This window comes from Papio anubis, chromosome 7 (genome assembly GCF_008728515.1).
Source record: "Papio anubis isolate 15944 chromosome 7, Panubis1.0, whole genome shotgun sequence".
Taxonomy (NCBI): Eukaryota; Metazoa; Chordata; class Mammalia; order Primates; family Cercopithecidae; genus Papio; species Papio anubis.
The window spans coordinates 35,799,007-35,821,709 of NC_044982.1; the positions used below are offsets into that span (position 1 = coordinate 35,799,007).

At 39.7% G+C, this 22,703-nt stretch overlaps 1 protein-coding gene across 8 annotated transcripts in view; it reads right to left on the bottom strand.

The window, feature by feature from the left end:
• The window catches only part of PCNX1 (pecanex 1), a 203,654-nt gene extending 182,436 nt beyond the window's left edge, over positions 1-21,218 (bottom strand). For 5 of the 8 annotated variants that reach the window (XM_009211866.4, XM_017961304.3, XM_009211865.4 and 2 more), the window contains exon 1: positions 20,620-21,142. In XM_009211866.4, the coding sequence (XP_009210130.3) occupies positions 20,620-20,772 (153 nt within the window). In that variant the 5' untranslated portion in view covers positions 20,773-21,142. Of the gene's footprint in view, positions 1-9,442; positions 9,575-20,619 lie in introns of all 8 variants that reach the window. The other 3 variants (XM_009211863.4, XM_003901999.4, XM_003902000.5) reach the window with 3 other exon arrangements.
• Positions 21,219-22,703: the final 1,485 nt, after the last annotated feature.

The following is a 22,703-nucleotide window of genomic DNA, read 5'->3' on the forward strand; positions in this document are numbered from 1 at the left end:
TCAAACCATCAAGTAGCAGCAAGCCAAAAGTGTAATTTTTTTAAAAACTGCTATGTCTCAGAATTATAGCTGGTTATAAAAATAAAGCAGAAAGGTAGAGGTATGTATGCATATTAAATAGTCTGGTACAGATTTGTCTCCCAGTATTATCCAGTTGGTATCATCTGGAGATTGCATGCCATTCTTTACCCCAAAATTCCCAAAATAAAAACTGAAAGAATGGCTATATAAGAATATAACTTGAGAGGCACTAACAATGTTTTGATTTATATGTGATTTTCTGAGTAAACCTAACCATTCTGGAAAAAGGAAAAGGTGCCCTGTACTAGGAACTATCTTAATATCTCCTTTTGTAAATTAGTAACAATATTTTACTGTATAAATCACTCTTTTATTTATCAGTCTAAGTAAATCCCTAAGTAAATTGATAAACACTGAATTTCTAGATGGTAAATATGAGGACCACAGCTGTCTCATAGCAAGTCCAGCTTAAATAGCTTGACCTATCTCTTTCTCCCATTTGTTTCTGATACATTCTATTGCAACAGTTTTTCAGGATTCACAATAAGTAAAAGTATTCACTAACAAATTCTGTCAACATGACATTGCAATTCCGAAGAATAACAGCTAGGTTATTGTTTTAACATACCTCACAAAATGCCAGTTCAGGATACATTTAATGGGATTACCTTATGAGCAAATACATTAAAAACAATGAGATTCTCCTTGTTCCTATATAAAAGTATAACTATACGCTTATAGACGTAGTATAATAAGCAAGCACAAAATAAGCAACAACACAAGGCTTTTAAGAATCAAAATAATTCAATAACAGAAGTATTAGGCCAAAGGAAGAGTCAAACTACGAGAATTAAGTAAAAATAAATATTTTTAAATGAAATATTAATACACAAAAAAATTAGATCAAAAACTATTTTGCTTATATTCTTTTCTGTTTTACTAACATTTAGTAGAAGAAACCTCAAGCTGAATTCCTAACACAAGAATGAACATCAGGCTGGGTACAGTGGCTCATGCCTGCAATGCCAGCACTTTGGGAGGCCAAGGTGGGAGGATCACTTGAGGTCATGAGTTCGAGACCAGCCTGGCCAACATGGTGAAACCGTCTCTACTAAAAATACAAAAATTAGTGAGACTTGGTGGTGCACGCCTATAATCTCAACTACTCGGGAGGCTGAGGCAGGAGAATCGCTTGAATCCGGGAAGCAGAGGTTGCAGGGAGCCAAGATCGCACCACTGCACTCCAGCCTGGGCAACAGAGTGAGACACCATCCCCCGCTCCACAAAAAAAAAAGAGAACGAAAATCAGTAAGATATATAAACTTTAAAAAGTATATTAGCTCTCATAAGAGCATTACCAGAACCCATATATCATTTCCATCACACTTGCCCTGAGCTCAATTTGCTTGAAACAGAATGATGGTGTTGCATGCTGTATAATCCATTCCTACCTTTAAACAAAAGTACTACAATTACGCATGTTTAACATACTATATTTAAGGTGAAGTAAATGTGAAAGATGCCTAACAGAAAAAAATTTAAAAATGTAGAAGAGCATATCCTACCACCACCATAAAGGCAACTAAGACACACTTAAAGAACAGGAGCATGATCCATTCACGCAACAATTTACTGAACACCTATTAAGTCTCAGATATTCTACTAAGGAATGATAATACAGAAATAAACATGATCCTTTCTCTCTTTGAGCTTCTGAGGAGAATGACAAATTTAGTGTTTTACCAAGTACTACATACATTGGATTATGTTGCCACAATCCTTTAAAGAAAGTACTGTTATTATCTTCATTTTAAAGATGAGAAAACTGAGGCTATGAAGTCATATGCCCACAGCTGGTAAGCAGCAGAAAGTAAAGCGATACCCAGTCTGACTCCACAGCCTGCGTTTTTAAGCACTAAACTATACTGTCTCCCTCCAATGCAGTGTTTCTCACCCATTTTCTTCATTATTGTCCTCCTAAGTAGCCTTTTCAGACATTCTTTTCCTAACCATGCTCCCTGTGAAATTTTAATACCAGATACACTGCATAGTTGTATGTGCTGCATGTACATCTGTACTTTATATGTAAAAAGAGTAAGATATTTTTCTCACACATGCATCCTTCAAGAGCTAATTTCTGCCCCCTTGAGGGTAACACCACACCCACTAAGAAGGTAAACTCTGGGGCAATGTTCCTCGCTGTGGGCACGGTTGACACTTTAAGCCAGACGATCCTTTGGTGTGGGGAGCTGTCGTGTGCATTATGGGAGGTTTAAAACCCCCTTGGTTTCTACCCACTACAGGCCCACAGCACTGTTGTTTCAAGGTTAGGTTAAAATCTCCCAAAAGAGGTTTTACATTCCTTGAAACATGCACCTAAGTGGCAGCAATTGCTTCTCTTGCTGCTATTTACATATTCATGAGGACTACAGTACAAATTTTGTTCATAATGAACTGGAATGGACCGGATATACACAGACTGTAAATGCTGCATCTCTGTAGCAAGAGTGAAGGAGGAGGTGTGACGGCAGGAGAATGGCAAGAGTATCTGATACAAGCACAGCAAGGAAAGAACCCCACATTAGACCCATAAGTGAAAGCACATAAAAGTTTAATGAAATTCATTTATAATGTGTGCCATAGAACAAGACTAACCCTGGCCCCAAATGATCAGTGAGACAAATTATCTCACTTTAAGTATATACAAGAACCATAACTAAATCCCTGGGAGAACACTATACTAAATGGACTTCCACTGTATTCACATAATATGTTGATCAAGAAGGAGAGCCAAGATTAAGGATATAACTAGATGGAGATGGGAAGGACAGTTCTGAGAGGTCTGAATCCAGAACACACTGAAAAAGATCAGGAGATGCTCAGTTCATGTCAAATCAATCACAGGTAGGCTTTCAAATGCAGACTAATCCGAAAGAAGCATCTTGTATGATGGTGGAGGGTGATGGAAGGTGGCTAAGGCGGTGATCCTGAGGTCAAAAGGAAAAAAATGGCAGGGGCAATCTATGTAAACATGAGCCAGTGATTTAACCCCTAGGAGCCTCTGTCCTCTGTAAAGGGGGATTTACAGTATCTTCATCTCACAAGGCTATGATGAGGATTAAATGAGAACGTATGAAAGCATATGGTGCATGGGTATATAACACCACAATAAATATTTGATATTTTTAATAATGTTTAAGCAGTGTAGTGACAAAATTAAGAGAAGCAAATAAAAAGACCTGAGTAGATACAGTTCAGGGCAACCAAAGATGAGCTACATTAAACAAAAAAAAAAAAAAAAAAAAAAAAAAAAAAGGAAGGTAGGATTTGTGAGCCCTCAGAATACAAAGGTAAATATTAGTCTGATACTGAATGACCAGAAGTCACTAGAAAATGAATAGAGAAATATTTCTGTAAAATGGGGGGAAAAAGAATCTATTTTTCAAACAAAAACAGTATGCTTGACAGCAAAACACTAGAATTCCCATTAAAGTAAGGAACTAGACAAGGCTGTCTTCATTTTCAACATTATTTAACACAGACATAAAGATGTAAAAGTACTATGCAAAACAATTACATAAGATAAAAAAGCAGGCCAGGCTTCGTGGCTCATGCTTGTAATCCTAGCACTTTGGGAGGCTGAAGCGGGCAGATCACTTGAGGTCAGGAGTCCAAGACCAGCCTGGCCAACATGGCAAAACCTCATCTCTACTAAAAATACAAAAATTAGATAGACGTTGTGGCACACACCTGTAATCCCAGCTACTGGGGAGTCTGAGGCAGGAGAATCACCTGAATCCAGGAGGCGGAGGTTGCAGTGAGCTGAGATCGCACCACTGCACTCCTGTCTGGACAACAGAGTGAGACAAAGTCTCAAGTTTAAAAAAAAAAAAAAAAAAACAGAAGTGAAAACTGTTATTTACAAATATAATTGCATATCTGAAAATGTCTTTAAAATCAACACAACAATGTAAGAATAAACTAGTTCAGGCCAGGAGCAGTGGCTCATGCCTGTAATCCCAACAAGCAGTTTGGGAGGCTGACATGGGTGGATTGCTTGAGCTCAGGAGCTCAAGACCAGCTGGGCAACATAGCAAAACCCTGTCTTTACAAAAAATACAAAAATTACCCAGGCGTGGTGGGGTGTGTGCTTACAGCCCAGCTACTCAGGAGGCTGAGGTGGGAGGGTCACCTGAGCCCAGAGAAGTGGAGGCTGTGGTGAACCATGATCACACCATGCACTCCAGCCTGGATGAGAGAATTAGATCCAGTGTCAAACATAATAAAATAAAATAAATAAAATAAAATGGAATAAGCTAGTTATATAAGGTGACTAGTTCAAAATAAATAAATTAAAATCAAAAGTTTTGGATGGAACCTAACACAAAAAGGACATTAAGTGAAAACTAAAGAAATCTGAATAAAGTATGAACTTTAAGTTAATAATGATGTATCACTATTGGCTCACTGGTTGTGACAAATGCACCACAGTAATCTAAGATGTTAACAAGAGGAGAAATCGGATGCAGTGTATATGGGATCTCTCTGCACTATCTTTGAGACTTTTCTATGCATTCTAAAACAAGGTTTATTTTAAAATATCTGGAGGGCAATTTGGTAGGGTTTTTTTGTTTTGTTTTGTTTGTTTTTTTTCTTTTGAGACAGTCTCACTTTGTGTCACCCAGGCTAATCTCAGCTCACTATAGTCTTGACCTCCCAGGCTCAGTCAATCCTCCCACCGCAGCCTCCCAAGTAGCTGGGACTACATGCACATGCCAACGTGACCAGGTAATTTTTTTGTAGAGACAGGGTTTCCCCATAGTGACCAGGCTAGTCTCGAACTCCTGGACTCAAGCAATCTGCCTGCCTCGGCCTCCCAAAGTGCTGGGATTACAGGGGTGAGCTACAGTGCCCAGCCTAGGCAGTATCTTTCAAAACTGCAGAAGTATTAACCCTTTGATAAAGCAATCATATGTATAGGAATTTATCTTAATAATATACGTGGACACATGTGAAATGACTGTGCAAATTATTTACTGCAGCATGTTTTGTGTTAGCAACAGCAGTTAAAAAAAAATCTGTCAGCAGGCAACAGGTTAAATAATACATCCAAGCAATGGAATACTATTCACTATTAAAATAACTCAAGAAGGCCGGGCACGGTGGCTCACACCTGTAATCCCAGAACTTTGGGAGGCCGAGGTGGGTGGATCACAAGGTCAGATCAAGACCATCCTAGCTAACACGGTGAAACCCCGTCTCTACTAAAAAATACAAAAAATTAGCCAGGCATGGTGGCGGGCACCTGTATTCCCAGATACTAGGGAGGCTGAGGCAACAGAATGGTGTGAACCCAGGAGGCGGAGTTTGCAGTGAGCCGAGATGGCGTCACTGTACTACAGCCTGGGGGACAGAGCGAGACTCCGTCTCAAAATAAATAAATAAATAACTCAAGAAGCCCTTAGCTACCGACGGACAGATGTTTAAGATATATTAAGTTGGGGGTGGGGGAACCAGTATATACACTAGTATGGTAGGGGACAGGCAGACAGATATATTTGAATTTTCATCTTTATGCTACAGTGGGATTCACAAGAAACTGTTCATAGTGGTTTCTTGTGGGAGGTGGTACACGAGTAGACAACAGGAGGATCATGTGCAGGTAGAGAACCTTTCATCATCTTTTGGAGTTTTGTTGGTTTTTAATCATGCAAATTTATTGCCATATTTTAAAAGTATTGGAAGAAAACATGAATTTTTAAAAAAATCTTTAATAGGTATTAGACAAAAACATGGATTTTTTCTTACAAGCCTTTAATAGGTATTAGATGAAAACATGAATTTTTTACAAACCTTTAATATGGGAGAATTTTATAGCATGGAGAAAATTGGTAAATGTGAATACTATATATTTTAAGGTTATATAATAAAAATAGGGGAAATCTTTAATAAACCACAATAACTAATTTTTATATATACAAATAACTCTCACAAATCACTTAGAAAAACAACGTTTCAAAAAAGGACAAAATATACAAACGGCAGTTAAAAGAAAAAAGATGTGTGTGTGTCTACTAAGCACATGAAAAGATAAAGAATTCATGATTAAGGAAACATAGATTAAAACAAGATGCCATTTTACACTACCACATTGAGAAAGATTCATAATAACCAATGTTGGTACAAACAAAAGGAAACAGATCCTTTCACATACTGGAGAGAATATAAATTGGTAGATTTGTTTGAGGTATTATTTGTCAACATCTAGTTTGATTTTAAATGTGCATACCAATTGACCCAGTAATTTTTATAAACTAATGCTACAAATCCCACAAGTCTTATATACATAAGTGTTCACTACTGCGTTGCCCAGCATTGTTTGTACTAGCAAAAAAAAAAAAAAGGTAATGACCTAAATGTCCCCCACCAGGGAACTAATAATTTATACAACGAGTTACTCTACAAATGGTTCAAAAAATGAAGAAGAGTTACATGTACTTCAGTGGAACCTGCAACACAGTATAACCCCATTGGCTGTTTTGAGTACATACATATATGAATATATGTTTGTATATATACACTACCTAGAGGTAACAACCATTATCTCTGAGGCGTGTGAACTGGTAGGGTGGATGATAGAGAACAGCAGACTTATATTTTGGAGTATATATACTTAACTACTGTCTGGAATAATTTCTACAACTCGTATTATTTTCATGACAAATACTTAACAAAGGATTTTTAACTTAAGGGTGAAATGCTCCAGAAATATACTATACTGGGTAAAAAGCACTATATAAGTTATATTATTATCAATACCATAAAAGTATAAATTATTGCCAGAATCAGTTACTCAGCAATTTCTTCACTGCTGAAAAAGGGAGACGAGTTAAACTAGAACCTAAGTAGGAAATAATAACATGTTTTCAGGCATTCACAAATAACAGACCTCCCAGTACAGTGACTGTTAACTTGGAATGGCCATCAGAATCACCTATCCCAACATATATTTTGAAAAACAACTCCTTCTCCAAATGTACCAACAGACAAATTTAAAATATTGCCTGCAGCATTTAAAGGGTGATGTGTCATAATGTTTGCAACATACTGTCAACTGAGTCAGATATGTGTGTGAGAGAGACAGAGTATGTACAGATAAATACCATGCATCTTTATATAGTTGAAACAAATGTGATTTTTCAAAAAGGTTCAAAAGAGTGGAATCTAGGTGAAGCATTCTTTCAATTTTCTTGTACATTTGAAAATCTTCATATTCAGAAATTGAAAAAAGATCACTTCAAGTGTATTTAAAGTATTTTAAGTGTATTTTTCAATAACACATCCTGGTATTCTTCAAAATTCCTGTGACATTAAGAGAGTAAAGTAAGATTTTTGATATCAAAGCATATTTTTGTTAAGATTAGCTATCTTTATTCTCACTTTAAAAATATCTTTAGCAGCCTGGACAACATAGGGAGATCTTATCTCTACAAAAATTCAAAAATTAGCCAGACATGTTGGTTCACATCTGTAGTCCTAGCTATTCAGGAGGCTCAGATGGAAGGACTGCTTGATATATAAATCAAATATATATGAAATTGAGGATTTCATTACTAAAATGCCAAAAACAACCCAAAATTCCTCTTTATTCCCTATCCCAGTTCATTTCAGTTTTGTTATGAGGGTCATAAGGGTCTGTGAGGCTTGTGGAAATTATGTGTAATGTATCTTTGTGGTATAAATACTGCTGAGTGAAAATGATATTGGTTTATTTAGGTTTTCTGAATTGTTTGTTTTTACATCATTTCTTTTAACCATTCCAGATATATACCAGGAATGTTATAAATAATATTCTCAGAAGTTAAAAAATAACTAGCTGAGAAATCCTTAATGTGTTAAATAAATCAGAATACTTAAGCAGAGCAAAACACTACATCCAAGAACATACATTCTTTTAACAATCTTTTCCCCAGAACAAAGATTCATTTGCCCAGTGGGAAGATTATGGAAACGCTATTCCAGCACAAATAACCTCATAAAGGTCCCACCATAAGGCCTACCACATTGCTCAGCACATAGTAAAGGTTCTGAATGTATGAATATCCTCTGCATAAAGCATTCTAGGAAATAATTACATCCTCCTTCCAATTCCTGAGCACTTTATGACACATAAGGGATTAGTCATATTCTACCTTATAATATGGCTGTGTACTTGTCTCATAGCCTCAATTTATAAATGAGGAAAACCAGTATTATACAGGGAGCCAAGAGACAGGTGTCCATACTGTCATAAAAGAGGTCTAGTCTTTTTCATCTTAGAATTATTTAATTTTATGAAATGTGGCATATGTAAAATACCTCAGTTTTAAAATAGCCTAATATAGGTTAATGGTTACCCTATATTAGGTTATTCAAAAATACTCAGAATACTCTCCCCCTCTTTTGTCCCTCTAAAATGTATCTATCATAGATGTAAAACCTTTTGCTAATTTTTCTCATAAGATACATTTGACAAATTGTTATAGCATTGTACACATCCTCAAAGAAGAGAATTCCAGCCTGTTAGGGGAAAAGAAGAAAACCATATTAAAGATGATACTAAATGCAACACAGTATCCTGGATTGAAGGATCTTGAAACAGAAAAAGTACAACTGATGAAATCCAAATAAAGTCTACAGTCCATTAATAGTATTGCACTAATGTTAATTTCTTATTTTTTGAAACCCTGGTTATGTAACATTTTAATATTAGAGGACACTGGGTGAAGAGTATACAGGAACTCTCTCTACTATCTTTGCAACTTGTCTGTAAATCTAAAATTATAACAAAATGTAAAGTTTTAAAGATGACAACTGCGATAATTAGATCTGTTGAGTATATGTCTAGACAATACTCAAACAAGGAGTGAGGAGGGGTAGGAAAAGGAAAACAGCCAGATATGTGATTCAAGCTTCTCAAAGTTGTGACTAATCTTCCTGCCTGTTCTCAGGGCAGTTGGCACTCAGGGTTCTGTTTGGCTTGTTCAAAGCTCTACAGAATGCAACTTTTTTCCCCCCTTAAAACCTCAAAGGAAATGGCTTCCTTTTCCCTAGGTTTTCTTTCCTTTACTGAAACACAAAGCAACCAACACTGACAGTGCAAGTTATAAAAGATGCAACTGCTCAGGTTCCAGGGACAAAAGAACTCTGAACTGTTTTACAATTCTACCAAATAAAGCATCTCTTGGGGAGGACAAGCAGAGAAACCAGAAGAACCAGAATCAGTAGCTACTTATTCATCTATAGTATTTAGTAAAGTTCATCTATATGCTGAAGAAGTCAACAGCAGTCAACTCTATAGAATGTTTGTTGTAATCTTCTCTTCTCCATATTACTAGTCTGTGCTGTTCTAGCATTATTACTCTCAGGTGTCTCAACTCACCTGCCAAAAAATTCTTATCCCCGCCAGCTTTCCTCAGAGACACAGGAAAATCATTTCATTTAACTCAGATTAAGTAACAGAAGGAGGCACTCAGTCTCTTTCAACGAAATATTTCTGCTTGTCAGTTGCTTGCTGTGAAAATTAATTACAAAGAATAGGAAAAATCAGATCAAATTTCTTACACAATATATGTTAGTGCAGTAAACATCCTTAATTTGGACTAAAAAAGTTGAAATTTTAAAAATATTTTAAGAAAACTTCCGTCTACTGTCAAGGACAAAATATTACTGATACTTATTACTGAATGCTTTATCAAATAGTCCACTGAGTTGGGTGCAGTGGCTCATGCCTGTAATCCCAGTGACTCTGGAGGCTAAGGCAGAATGATCATTTGAGGCCAGGAGTTTGAGACCAGCCTGGGCAACACACCAAGACCCCCGCCTCAACAAAAAATTTTAAAAAGTAGCTAGGTGTAGTGGCACATGCCTGTAGTCCCAGCTACTCAGAAAGCTGAGACAGGAGGATCCATTGAGCCTATGAATTTGAAGCTGAAGGGAGTTATGATCACACCACTGTACTCCAGCCTGGGTGATGAACAAGACTTTGTTTAAAAAAAAAAAAAAGAAAGAAAGAAAACCACCACCAGCACTCCACTGAACAAGAAATTGACAACAATAACACCCTGTTTTGGAAAAGTGTTGTTTGAGAGTGGGAAAACAAGTATTCTCAATACTGTTGACAGAGATTTAAATTAGCACTACCTTCCTAGAAGGCAATTTGGTGTTTTTAACCATCCTCCTCTGCAAAATGCAGGCGGATCGTATGTTGTTGCGCTTAGCTTTACGGTGCTTCAAAGATATTGCATTTTGTACAAATTGAAAAGCGGTGACACCTCTGTGGAGCACATCTCTATCAGCACCATTTTTCCAACAGCATGTGCTCACTTTGTCTCTGTGTCACATTTTGGTGACTCTCTCAATATTTCATACTTTTTCATTATTATATCTGTTATGGTGATCTGTAATCAGTAATCTTTGATTTTACTATTTTAGAATTAAAATAGTATAAATTCTAAAATGAAATAGTAAAATCAGAGATCTGTTGATGGGAACACCATCAACCTTGCCCATAGACGATGGCAAAGAGTGTTCAAGTGAAAGGAAAAATCACCTGTCTCTCACTTTAAATAAAAAGCTGGAAATGATTAAATTTAGTGAGAAAGGCACATCAAAAACCAAGACAGGTAGAAAGCTAAGCCTCATGCACCAAAAGTCAAATTCTGAATGCAAAGGAAAAGTTCTTGAAGAATATTACAAGTGCTACTCCAGTGAACACACAAATAAATAACAAAGCAAAGCAGCCTTATAGCTGATATGGAGAAAGTTTAAGTGGTCTAAATAGAAGATCAAACCAGCCACAACTTTCCCTTTAGCCAAAAGCCTAATCCACAGCAAGGTCCCAACTCTCTTCAATTCTATGAAGACTAAGAGGTGAGGAAACTGAAGAAGAAAAGTTTGACTTAGCAGAAGTTAGTTCATGAGGTTAAAGAAAGCTGTTGCCATAACATAAAAGTTTACATGAGGCAGCAAGTGCTGATGTAGAAGCTGCAGCAAGTGATCCAGAAGATCTAGATAAGATCACCGATGGTGGTTACACCAAACAACAGATTTTTGGTGTAGATAAAACAACCTTCTGGAAGAATATGCCATCTAGGACTTTCATAGCCAGAGAAGGTAAGTCAATATCTGGCTTTAAAATTTCAAAAGACAGGCTGACTCTTTTGTTAGGGTCTAATGCAACTGGTGACTGTAAGTTAAAGTCAATGTTCATTGGCCATTCCAAAAATCCAACAGCCCTTAAGAATTATTACAAATTTACTCTGCCTGTATTCTATAAATGGAACAACAAAGCCCAGAAGATATCAGATCTGTTTACAGCATGGTTTACGGAATATTTTAACCCCACCTTTGAGACCTACTGGTCTGAAAAAAAGATTCCTTTCAAAATACTACTGCTCCTTGACAAGGTACCTAGTTATCCAAGAGCTCTGACAGAGACATAGAAGAAAATTAATGCTGTTTTCATGCCTGCTAACACAACATCTATTCTCCAGCCCCATGGATCAAGGGATAATTTTGACTATCAAGTCTCAGTATTTAAGAAATACATTTCATAAGGCTGTCAGACAGTGATTCCTCTGATGGATCTGAAGTAAACTGAGAACCTTCTGGAAAGGTCTCACCATTCTAGATGCCATTAAGAACATTCAGGATTCATGGGAGGTCAAAATATTAATACTGACAAGGTGTCTGGAAGAAGTTTATTCCAACTGTCGTGAATGACTTTGAGGGGTTTAAGACTTCAGTGGAGGAAGTCCCACAGATGTGGGGAAAATAGAGAACTAGAATTGGAAGCAGAGCCTGAAGATGTGACTGGATTGCTGTAATCTCATCATACAACTTAAATGGATGAGGAGTTGCTTCTTACGGGTGAGCAGAGAAAGTGATTTCCTGAGATCCAATTTGCTCCTGGTGAAGATGCTGTGAACACTGTTGAAATGACAATAAAAGATCTAGAATATTACATCAACTTAGCTGACAAAGCAGTAACAGGATTTGAGACAGCAGACTCCAATTTTGAAAGAAGTTTTACTGTTGGTAAAATGCTATCAAGCAGCATTACATGTACAGATAAATCTTTCATGAAAAGAAGAGTCAATTCATGTTGCAAACTTCATTGTTGTCTTCGTTTAAGAAATTGCTGTGGCGGCAATTCTTAGAATTGCCGCCACAGCAATTTCTTAAACCAACCTTCAACAGTCACCCCCTGATCAGTCAGCAACACTTAGGCAAGACCCTCCACAGGCAAAAAGATGACAACTTGCCGAAGGTTCGGGTAATCCTTGGCATATTTTTAAGCAATAATGTATATTTTAATTAAGGTATATACACTGTATTTTTGACACAATGGTACCGCACACTTAACAGACTACAGCATGGTGTAAATATAACTTTTATATGCACTGGGAAACCACAAAATTTGTGACTCATTTTACTGCAATATTCACTTTATCGCAGTGATCTGGAACCAAACTTGCAATATCTCCAAGGTACACCTGTACTCTCTTTCCCTGGCTCTTTTTTCGTCTTCAGTTTACAACTCTGTCTTCCTTTGCTGATTTCTAAATGCTGTTTAGGCCTTGGAATTCTGTCCAAGACCATTTTCTTTTTAATGAGATAAACTTTTTTCCCAGAAGATCTATGCTGGTAACTTGCAAGTAAATTTTACCCCAAATTTCTCTCCTGAACATTCCTCTTCAACACTCTGAATTCATGTTCTCCAATCTCAAAGATACTTTCAAAATTGTTCAACAATCCTACCATCCCTTGATAGTTCACTTTTCCACTCACCAAAAGTAAGAATAGCATGTCATATTTGGGGGATCTTCCTCAAATCTTAAATATCCGCCTCACTTCTTCTTCTTTCACTCTCAGCAGAACACATTCACTGTCCTTTAATGAGATTACATAAATCATAAAAGATGAACCTCAACTTTTCCCATGAACTGTTTATGTTTATCCCTTCCTCCATGAGAATTCGCATTCATCCTAGCCTCCTTCCTTCCTCCTCTGAGGAAAACCCTTTACCACATGTGCTTTCGGGACCACAATACTATTTTGTATTCCAGGAACCCTGCATTATCTACCCATTTCTCATTCTCATATTTATATTCTCTCTCAATATAAAGATTCACTCAATACTTGTAAAATGAGTATTTATCAAAGAATATAATCTAACAAGTCTATTTTTAGGAACTTATACAAAACACTAGTACAAATATTTAACTACAAGAATATTCACCCTACTGTTTTCTAAATAGCTAAAACCTGGAAATGACTTACATAACCAGTAAGAGGGAAATGATTAAACTGTAACACATATGATCTACTACAGAGCTATTAAAAAGCCACTTCCTCCCACCCATGGAAACACTCATAATTTAAAGTGAAAACTGGAGACTCAAAAACAGTATGAATTCTATGAGCCCATTTTTGTAAGCAAAGAAGTATTTAAAACTCCAAACATTATTTTGGTTACTAAAATGTTCCCCAGACAGGGGTGATGGAATTACCAATGGTTGTATTTTCTTTTTACTTATCTATAATTTCTGATTTAGACAAATAAATCAGAACAAAAAGATTTTTAAATTAAAACACGGTCTTATTTGAAAAGAGAAAAGGGTTTTGCGATTCAGTAAAGTTTTCCAATGTCTTTGAGTTCTGATAAAACCTATCCTCGTGTTGACATCTTTACATATAGTAGCCAAAAACTGGGAAAAGCCTAGCTGCTCATCTACATGGGAATGGATAAAGGTGAGCAAACTGTAGCACAGCCATACAAAGGAATATTACTCAGCAATAAAAAGGAACAACACTACTGATTCAACAGCATGGATTAATCTCAACCACGTTATGCTGAGTGAAGGTGGCTTACACAAAGCATGTGCTACATGATTCCATTTATATGAAACTCTAGAACACGATAAACTAATATATAATGAAAAGTCAGAACAAGGATGAGAGGACTGACTCAGAAGGTCAAGCAGAAACTATCTGGAGTGATGCTGATATTCAACAACATGCCAAGTCTACACTACGCAAAGGTGTGCATTTATCAAAACTCACTGAATGGTTCGCTGAAGATTGTGCCTTTAGAACCCTACCTGACAATGTACCTGCTGAAGAGTTTAGGGGTGATTTGTATAGAAGTGTAACTTACTTTACATGCATCTCCCTAAAAAAGGGTGGACAGATAGAGGAATAAAACAGACGGAGACATAATAGTTAAAAACACAGAATCCACGTGGTGGGTACAATTTTCTCAACTTTCCTATATGTTTGAAAATTCTTTAATAAAATGTTGAAAACTTTAACTCTCAGTAAAGTCAGCTAGAGAAAGCAAATTACCTGATTGAATCTGTGTATTCAAAGGCTGGGAAAAAAAGAAAGAAACTTTCCTAGTTTTCTAATTACCAAATGATTTTATGATTTGCAGTAATTTTCAAGCAGGAGAAAACACTCCACCTTTATGTAACAAAAGACAGAACATTTTATAAATCGACTGCTTTTTTTGTAAATTAATACACTTTTCTACAAATTGACAAATATGGCTGCTTTCTTGGAGACCTCATTTGTCTTTTTTCTTTTAGATTCAGCAAGGTACATGTACAAGTTTGTCACATAGGTATATTAAGTGATGCTGAGGTTTGGCTTCTAATGATGCTGTCACCCAAGTAGTGAACACAGTAGCCAACGGACAGTTTTTCAACCCTTGCCCACTACCCGCTTTTGGAATCCCCAGTATTTATTGTTCCCTTCTGTGTATCTGTGGGTACCCAAATGTTTAACTCCCACTTATAAGTGAGAACATATGGTAGATGGTTTTCTGTGTAAACCATCTTTGGACAGTGTACCCTTAATTTATTATAGGTAATATAATGGATAAGAGTTGTATCTGTGCCATGACCAGTTATGGAAATAATTAGATTCACCTTGATCCTAAATATTGAAAATACTGGTAAAAGGCACAGGCTGTAGATTTAAACAGCCCATGCACTAGTCATTAACCTTTCCCTAAAGGATGCAGAAAATAATACTTAAAAATCATATGTACAATTGCTAATTTATAGCACAGTAACTTTTCTAGCTTGATCTAAACTTTTAGAGAAATATAAATTTTAAAATATGAAAATCCGTTTTAGTCATCTTAACTAAATCTTGTTTAAAATGATCTTTAAATACTTTTAAATTGGGGGGAAGAAAATGACCTGAGAGCTTTAGAGTAATCCTCACTAATAAAATATACATCATTCTAAAGATGATAAAGATCAGTTACAGAAAACAATGAAGACAACCAGGAAGAAAATGTTGAAACCTTTATAAATTTTGTTAATGATTTAGTCTGAATATAATCTCTTCACAGATTTATGTGGTATATATTACTGTATATATCATGTATGTATGTATAACTGCACAGTTGTATGCACAAGAAGCCATATGTGCTGCACTTTCAATGATTTGTTTTTCAAGGGTCATTTTGTATTTGATTTTTCAGTAATTTTATATTTGATTTTTGTCTTAGAGACTGACACTGAACCTAACCCCTAAGTAAGCAGCTCCACCATATAATACAGCCTACCACAGTCCTCCCTCCACCTCCAACTATTCTACGTCAGTTAACAAGTCTAAAAAAGCTTCACATGTAAAAAAAAAAATTCATTCAACAAGTACTTCTTCAGATCCTAATATGAGCCAAGCAGTCATGCAGACACTTGATAAACACTGATGAGTAAATCAGACCTGGCCCCTGCCCTCATGGAACTTACAAGGTATGACAGTGGAAGGTGTTAGAGCGGGCAAACAAGTAAACAAACAAAAAATACATGTCTGTGGTAAGTGCTATGGAAGAAAGTTATGGGACGGAATGATGAAAAAAAAGAGACGGAACCTCTTTATGGCTATCAGGCTCGGCCTCTGTGAGGGGATAATATGGAAGTCCAGCCCTAAAGATTAAGTAGCAGCCAGCTTTAAAAAGAGCAAGAGGGAAGAGTGTCCTTTCAGAAGGCACAACACGTGCAGAGGTCTCACAGGAGGAAAAGGCTCCGTGGGCTAAAGTAACAGAAAGAAGGCCAGTGTGACTACACCACAGTGGGAAAACTGCACAAACTGTAAACAAAGGCAGAATAAGCTCTGGTGAGGGCTTGATAAAGATTCTGGATTTTTTTCTAAGTGCCTAAGAAAATCTTTAGAGAATATTTCAAAGAATGACACAGATTTATGTCATTTACTCTGAGCAGAAAGGGGTAAGATTTGCTCAAAAGCAAGGGGTGGGGGTAAGCAACTAGATACAAGACAGTGCCATTAACTAACATGACAGAGTGAGGAAAAACGTTCTGTGGCAGTGTTGTTTACAGGAGAAATCAGAAGCTTTTGGGCATGATACTTTTGAGATGTCTGTGAGACAGCCAAGAAGTATGTTGAGTAGCAGCTGGATGTCAGTCAGGGGCTGGGAGTTAGGAATATTCATCAAGTTATTTAAACTTACCTAGAGTGTTTATAAAATACAAATCAATAGGTCATACTCCAGATCTACTGAATAAGAAAGGGCTTGCACATCATTAACATTGCCAAGTGATTCCAATGTCAACTGGAGTCTGGGAACCACTAACTTAATAAATTTTGATTTTTCTTTTTTTTTTTTCAGGCAGAGTCTTGCTCTGTCGCCCAGGCTGGAGTGCAGTGGCGCAATCTTGGCTCACTGCAAGCTCCGCCTCCCGGGTTCACGCCATTCTCCTGCCTGCCACCATACCCAGCTAATTTTTTGTATTTTTTTTAATAGAGACAAGGTTTCACCGTGTTAGCCAGGATGGTCTCGATCTCCTGACCTCGTGATCCGCCCGCCTCAGCCTCCCAAAGTGCTGGGATTACAGGCGTGAGCCACTGCGCCTGGCCATAAATTTTAATGTTCTATTTCATTACCTAGGGATATACTGCTTTATAAAGGAAAATAATATATTGAGCAATATGTTATGAAAATGATTTGACTTAATAATCCAGAGCTATTTAGTCTCCTCCAGTCATACAGCATCATAGAGGAAACACTTCCAAACAGCCATTTTTTCAAATGACATTTACTGAAGGCCATTCTGAAGGTAAACAATTTCTTCTATTTCATAAATATTTTCTTGCAAAACACCCATGAAATATCTCACAAATGAGTAAATCACGGTTCAGAAAGGTGGAGTCTTGCCTACAGGACACACAATCAATAACAAAGCCAAGATTCAAAAATCAAGACACTAATTCCAATTTGCTTTCCACCGTACAAAAATGCCACCCACCCCCTAAAGCTCATCATCTGTGACATGTACAAAAATAACTGTAACTAGATAAAAAAAGAACGAGTACCTTAAGGGAAACAGACAGGACAATCAGAATTAAGAAGCAAAATTTTTTTCTCTATTTTCACTACTTAAAATATTTTTAACTAGTTGATATATATATAGAGAGAGAGAGAGTCCACCTTTCAAATATCCACAAACGCTCCTAAATAGACACCAAAAGTGTTTGAATCCTATACAAAAAGTCCTAAGACTTTCCTAACTCAATGTACGATCTCTCCACAGATTTAGGCACTTTTTTGGGAGGAATAAATAAAAGGCAGCCTGTACAGTGACTTTGCCTTCAGAAAGCTCTGTGTAAATCCCAGCTGACAACTTGCCTACTAACAGTAAAACCTCATGAGGTCACGGGGTTAAAGAACCTATAAATATACTTTTAAAACAGTCATTATCACTTATAGTTATTATTGTAAGAGCATGCAAATAATAATCTATGGCTGTCTGAGATTTCAACACAAAATGTTCGATTTTGCCTTATTTTTGGTATATACTTCAAACTGTCTACCTTTTACTAGTATGTTTCCTAAAATGTTTACAAATCCTCTGTCCTGACCACCCCTGGTCTAGGATTCATCTCCTGACTATAAGATCAGGGTCCCTCTTTACTTACCCTTTCCTAGCAGTTCTAACAGTTGTTCTAACAGAAACAACTCACTAGCCCCAGGCTAGATTTTAAGTTCCTTGAAAGCAGAAGCTGTGTCTTGTCCACTTCTCAATCATTCATAGGAGTACTACCACGTGCTTTACACTCATCTAGGTCCTAAAAATACAGCAGTGAACGAAACTAAGTTCCTGCCCTCTCAGAGCTTATATTCTAATAAGATAAGAAAGACATAAAAACAAATAAATAGATATTAGTTAGGAATAAACACCATACTATTTTAAAAGGTGGGCTACAGAGTGTTGTGAGAGCCAGGAAAGTTGCTATTTTACACAAGCTATCAAAGAAAGCCTCACATATACGAGAACCTGCAAAAAGTGGAGCAGCCACACAGGTATCTGGAAAAGAGGAGTCACCCAGAGAGGGAAAAGCAAGCGCAAAGGCGCTGAAGCAGGAACATACTTCTCGGCAAGAAGAGTAAGGCGGCTAATGTGTGTGTGGTTGTGAGAATAGAGACACACGAGAGGGCAGGCTCTGAGAGCAGAATGACATGATCTGGAAGAATCACAGAGGCTCCTGTGTGGAGAATAAAGAACAAAAGCATTGAACCTCATTAGAGAACTGCAATAATCCAGGAGAGAGAACGGTGACGAACGAAGGGAATGATGGCAGCCGTGATGATGATGGTGGTGGTGAGAGGAGGAGGAGAAGGAGGAGGAGTCTAGTTAGGTTTTGAAGATAGAGCCCACAAGGTTTGCTGATGAACTGAATGTGAAGAAAGAAAATAATCAATGAGAGTTTTTAAAAGGTTTAGGAAGAGTGGGACTGCCATTAATTGAGATAAGGAGGTCAGAAGCAATCTCAGAAAGTGTCTAGTACATGGTAGACACTCAAATATTTGAGAATTCAGTTTAACTGAACTCCCAAAATGAAGGAAATAAACTCACTGTATTGGTTTCCATTTGCTCTAATATTCTTTCAGCAACATTTGCTAATTACACAAAGAGACTTAACCATGACCACACAGTTTACTGCAAGTGTTAACAAAGAAATCTTATACTGGACCCAGAAACTAATCCTTACCTCTCAAAAATCATTTTCAGTTTTAAATCTACAATTCTTCTGGACATAAAAGATACCTGCTTTGAAAATGCTGTGACAGCCTGAGGATTCTTACACCCAAAGTAATTAACCCGTTCATTAATGATGTCATATTCCTGGAAGGTATAGTAGTGCAAATAGAACTCCCTAGGCCAGAATTAATTGAAAATTATAACACTTCACGATAAATGTTCAGAATGCAACAAGACTGAACAAGTCCCCCTAATAAGCCACAAGCCATCAGCATTTCTTAATTGCTTTTTTTAACCTCAAACAATAAGTCCCTTCAAAACAATTTCAAGGAAAAATGTGAATCTGCTTGAGAATGTGAAATTTAGCACATCTTCCCCCAAGCAATTTTCCTGCCAATTAGTGAAACTGAGCTTCACTTAGGGAAGAATTGGGTGTCCTCACCTTTTGCACTTCTCATAGTGGTACTCCGGGATTTTCTAACTCAGCACCCTGTCTCTAGCTCCACGAAGAACCTCAAAGTTAGCAGAAATATATTCAAACGAATTCTCCTAAAATAAAAAGCTCGGATCCTTTCCTCCCCTCTGACTACTTTAAAATTTTGTAAGAAGCTTTAAGTATCATCTCTGTCCACAAGAGTTTCCCTAACGCCCCACCCTAACCTAAAGTGCTTTAAAAACTGTGCTTAACAACTTTCAATGTCGCTTTAAAAACAGAGATGATTCAGAGAAGCTGATCGCACCGAATTCAGCAACAGGCAGTACTCTCCCTATTCCTATCCGCCAAAGGCCTTGAACCAACCCAAACAAATTCGCTGAAAGGCCAGCCAGATTCCCCGTATCTCCCCGCTCCCTCCCCCAGGGAGGCCAGGAAGCACCACGGCCACCAACCACGGGGCTGAACAGAAAAGATCCGCTGCGAAGCACAACAACGGTTTTTTAGAGGCAGGAAGGTTCCGAGCTGGGTTTTCAGTCACCACCCAGGACCCCTGGAGGACGACCCCCACACGCACTCAGAGCAGAGCAGCACGGTCCCCCGCGCTCCCGGGGCTCCGCACGCGGATTAGCTGCGAGGCGGCGGGCGGCCTCTCCCGGGAGCCCCGGGCGAGGGCCGCGGCGGGGGCGGGCAGTGCCCGGTGCCCAAGGAACCCAGCGAGCCAAGGATGGATGCGGCGTCCCCTAAAGGCGCAGAGCGCTCGGCGCCTGCCACACAGCCCCACGGGCGGTGGGCCCCGACGGGGAAGGCCTAGCCGGGTGGCCGTGGGAGGAAACCCCAAGAAGGGGCCTAGGACGCTGCCGCTTCCCAATGAGCGGGCGGGGGCAGCCGGCGCGAGCTGCCGTGGGCTCGTTGCTCGTGTCACCGCCGAAACCGGGGAAGCCCCGAAGAGAGGAGTGGGAGCATGCAGCGCGGGCGGGGGAGCCTCACACCGAGCGGGTGGCGGCCCCCAGGGGACGAGACCCCGAGGAAGAGGAAGAGGGCGCGACCCCAACAACGCCCCACCGGTTCGCGGGGAAGGAGCCACCCGCTCCCCGCCCCCACACTCACCATGTAGAGGGTGAAGGGCAGGCCCAGCAGAAAGAGCCACAGGTAGAGGTGCAGCGCGTTCACGAAGGTGGCCTGGTGCGGGTCGTAGTACCAGCCCCCGCTGAGCGCGGCCCACACCCCCTGTCGGAGGATCTGCAGCGTCTGCGACCCCATCCCCACCCGGCGCCGCCGCCGTCGCCGCCGCCGCCGCCGCCGCCGTCCCCGCCCCGGCCCCAGCTCGGCCTCGATCGCCGGAGCCTGCAGCTGCCCCGTCTATCCCCCTCCGGAGCTCCGGGAGAGCGAGCCGGCGCCTCGGCGGTCGCTGGTGCTGCTGCAGGAGGAGGAGGCAGCGAACCAGGAGGAGGAGACCCGGGAGGAGGAGGCGGCGAGCGGCGGGGCGGAGGACGGCGGAGAGGAGGAGACCGGCCTCCGGAGTGCCGCCGCCATCTTGTCTCCTAACACCCGGAGCCGCGGCCCGGCCCCAGCCACCCGCGGCCCGCCAGCGCCCCCGCTGCCGCCGCCGCGACCCCCGCCGGCCGCCAGCCTTGGGCCCGGCAGAGAAGGAGGCCCGGCGCCCGGGAGCGACGGAGAGGAGGCCGCGCCCCCTCCAGCTCCTCCTCTCCGCTCCCTCCGCCCCCTGGGCCGGCTACCCGCGGGTGCGCGCCGCGCCTGGGCCACCGCGGGCGCCTCCTGCTGACGTCCGGGGGAAGCGCGCGACAACGCGGCACGGGGCCGGGGCCCCGGGGACTGCGGAGGTGCGGAGACGCGGCTGGCAGGTCCAGGGGACCCCATTCTGCCCGTGGTAGACTCCCTGGCAAGTTCACCTACCAGTCTCTAAACGGGGTCTTTCCGACTTCGAAACTAACAAACCTTGACTCCAGAAAAGCGTCCCGCCTGTCATTTATGATGTTTATGAAAGACCTAGGAACAACTGAAGCTAACCACCTGAGATACTGAAGGCCTGGAAGAATACTGAAGGCTGATGACACTGTTGAAAAGTCATAAACGCACCCAAGTTCAGCAAGAACTGTGTTGGCCTGTGTGTGAGGAAAAAATAGCCACTTCCAGATTGGGAGAATGTACTACTTCCAAAGACGAGTTAATAGAAGTGGCACAGAACATGGAAGTACGGAGTGGACAGGTTACCATTTGAACGCGGTGATTGTATTTTTAAATGTGCTGTAACTAGCAGCCATTTTTATCAATGGGCCAATCTCAACAGGGTTGAAAAAGATTAACTGTGACTCCACCCCAAATTACAACAGGGTCTTGTAGGTCTCTTTTTATAGCTGTGAAAACGGAATCATTCTTGGCTCTGTGTAATGTTTATAAGGCGTGTCTGATCTCATTGAATAAAATTTTCTAAAAAAGAGTTTGAAGTTTGAGTTTATTGAAGTTTGGCTTTTATGGCAATAAAAGTACTCTGTATTCCCAGATTCAAGTTGCTATAATTAATGAGGGAAACAAGAGCCAAAGGAAATTGGTGATATTTTAAGAAGAGTAATGAAAAACCGTTACAATACCTCCCAGTGCCATACCACTTTATAGTTGCTCAAACACTGTCACACCCATTTCATTCAGACCTCAGGACAACCCTTTGAGGGCAGCATAGCAGCTATTGTTATTTTATGGATGAGAAAACCTGAAAACTCAAGTAAGTGATTGTCCAAATGCTTATGGCCACTTATTGCTCATAAGCAGTAAGTGGTTGAGAACTCTAAAACCAGCAGTCGTGCTAACTGCATGTACTGAACTTTGGAAGTTCATTTCTCAAGGCTCTCCACCTTGTTATCCATTTCAGGTAAAAGTTTGAACTGATTAAGAACAGCTCAGCACCTTCTGGTTATCTGTGACCAGCTTAAATATATGACCAGTTGTCGTCAAAGTGCAAATTCTTAGGGCACCACTCCATAGAAACTCTGTGGGGTGGGACCAAGCAATCTGTTTTCACAAGTCCTCTGGAGGATTCTAATGTACCTTACCACTGTTGAACACCACACCGTCCCTAGCCTTGATTTGTTTATGTCCTTATAACCACAAAGCCATTGAGTTCCAGTAAGATACCTTGAAATTGAGAGATGTGAGTAAACACTGGACAAAATATA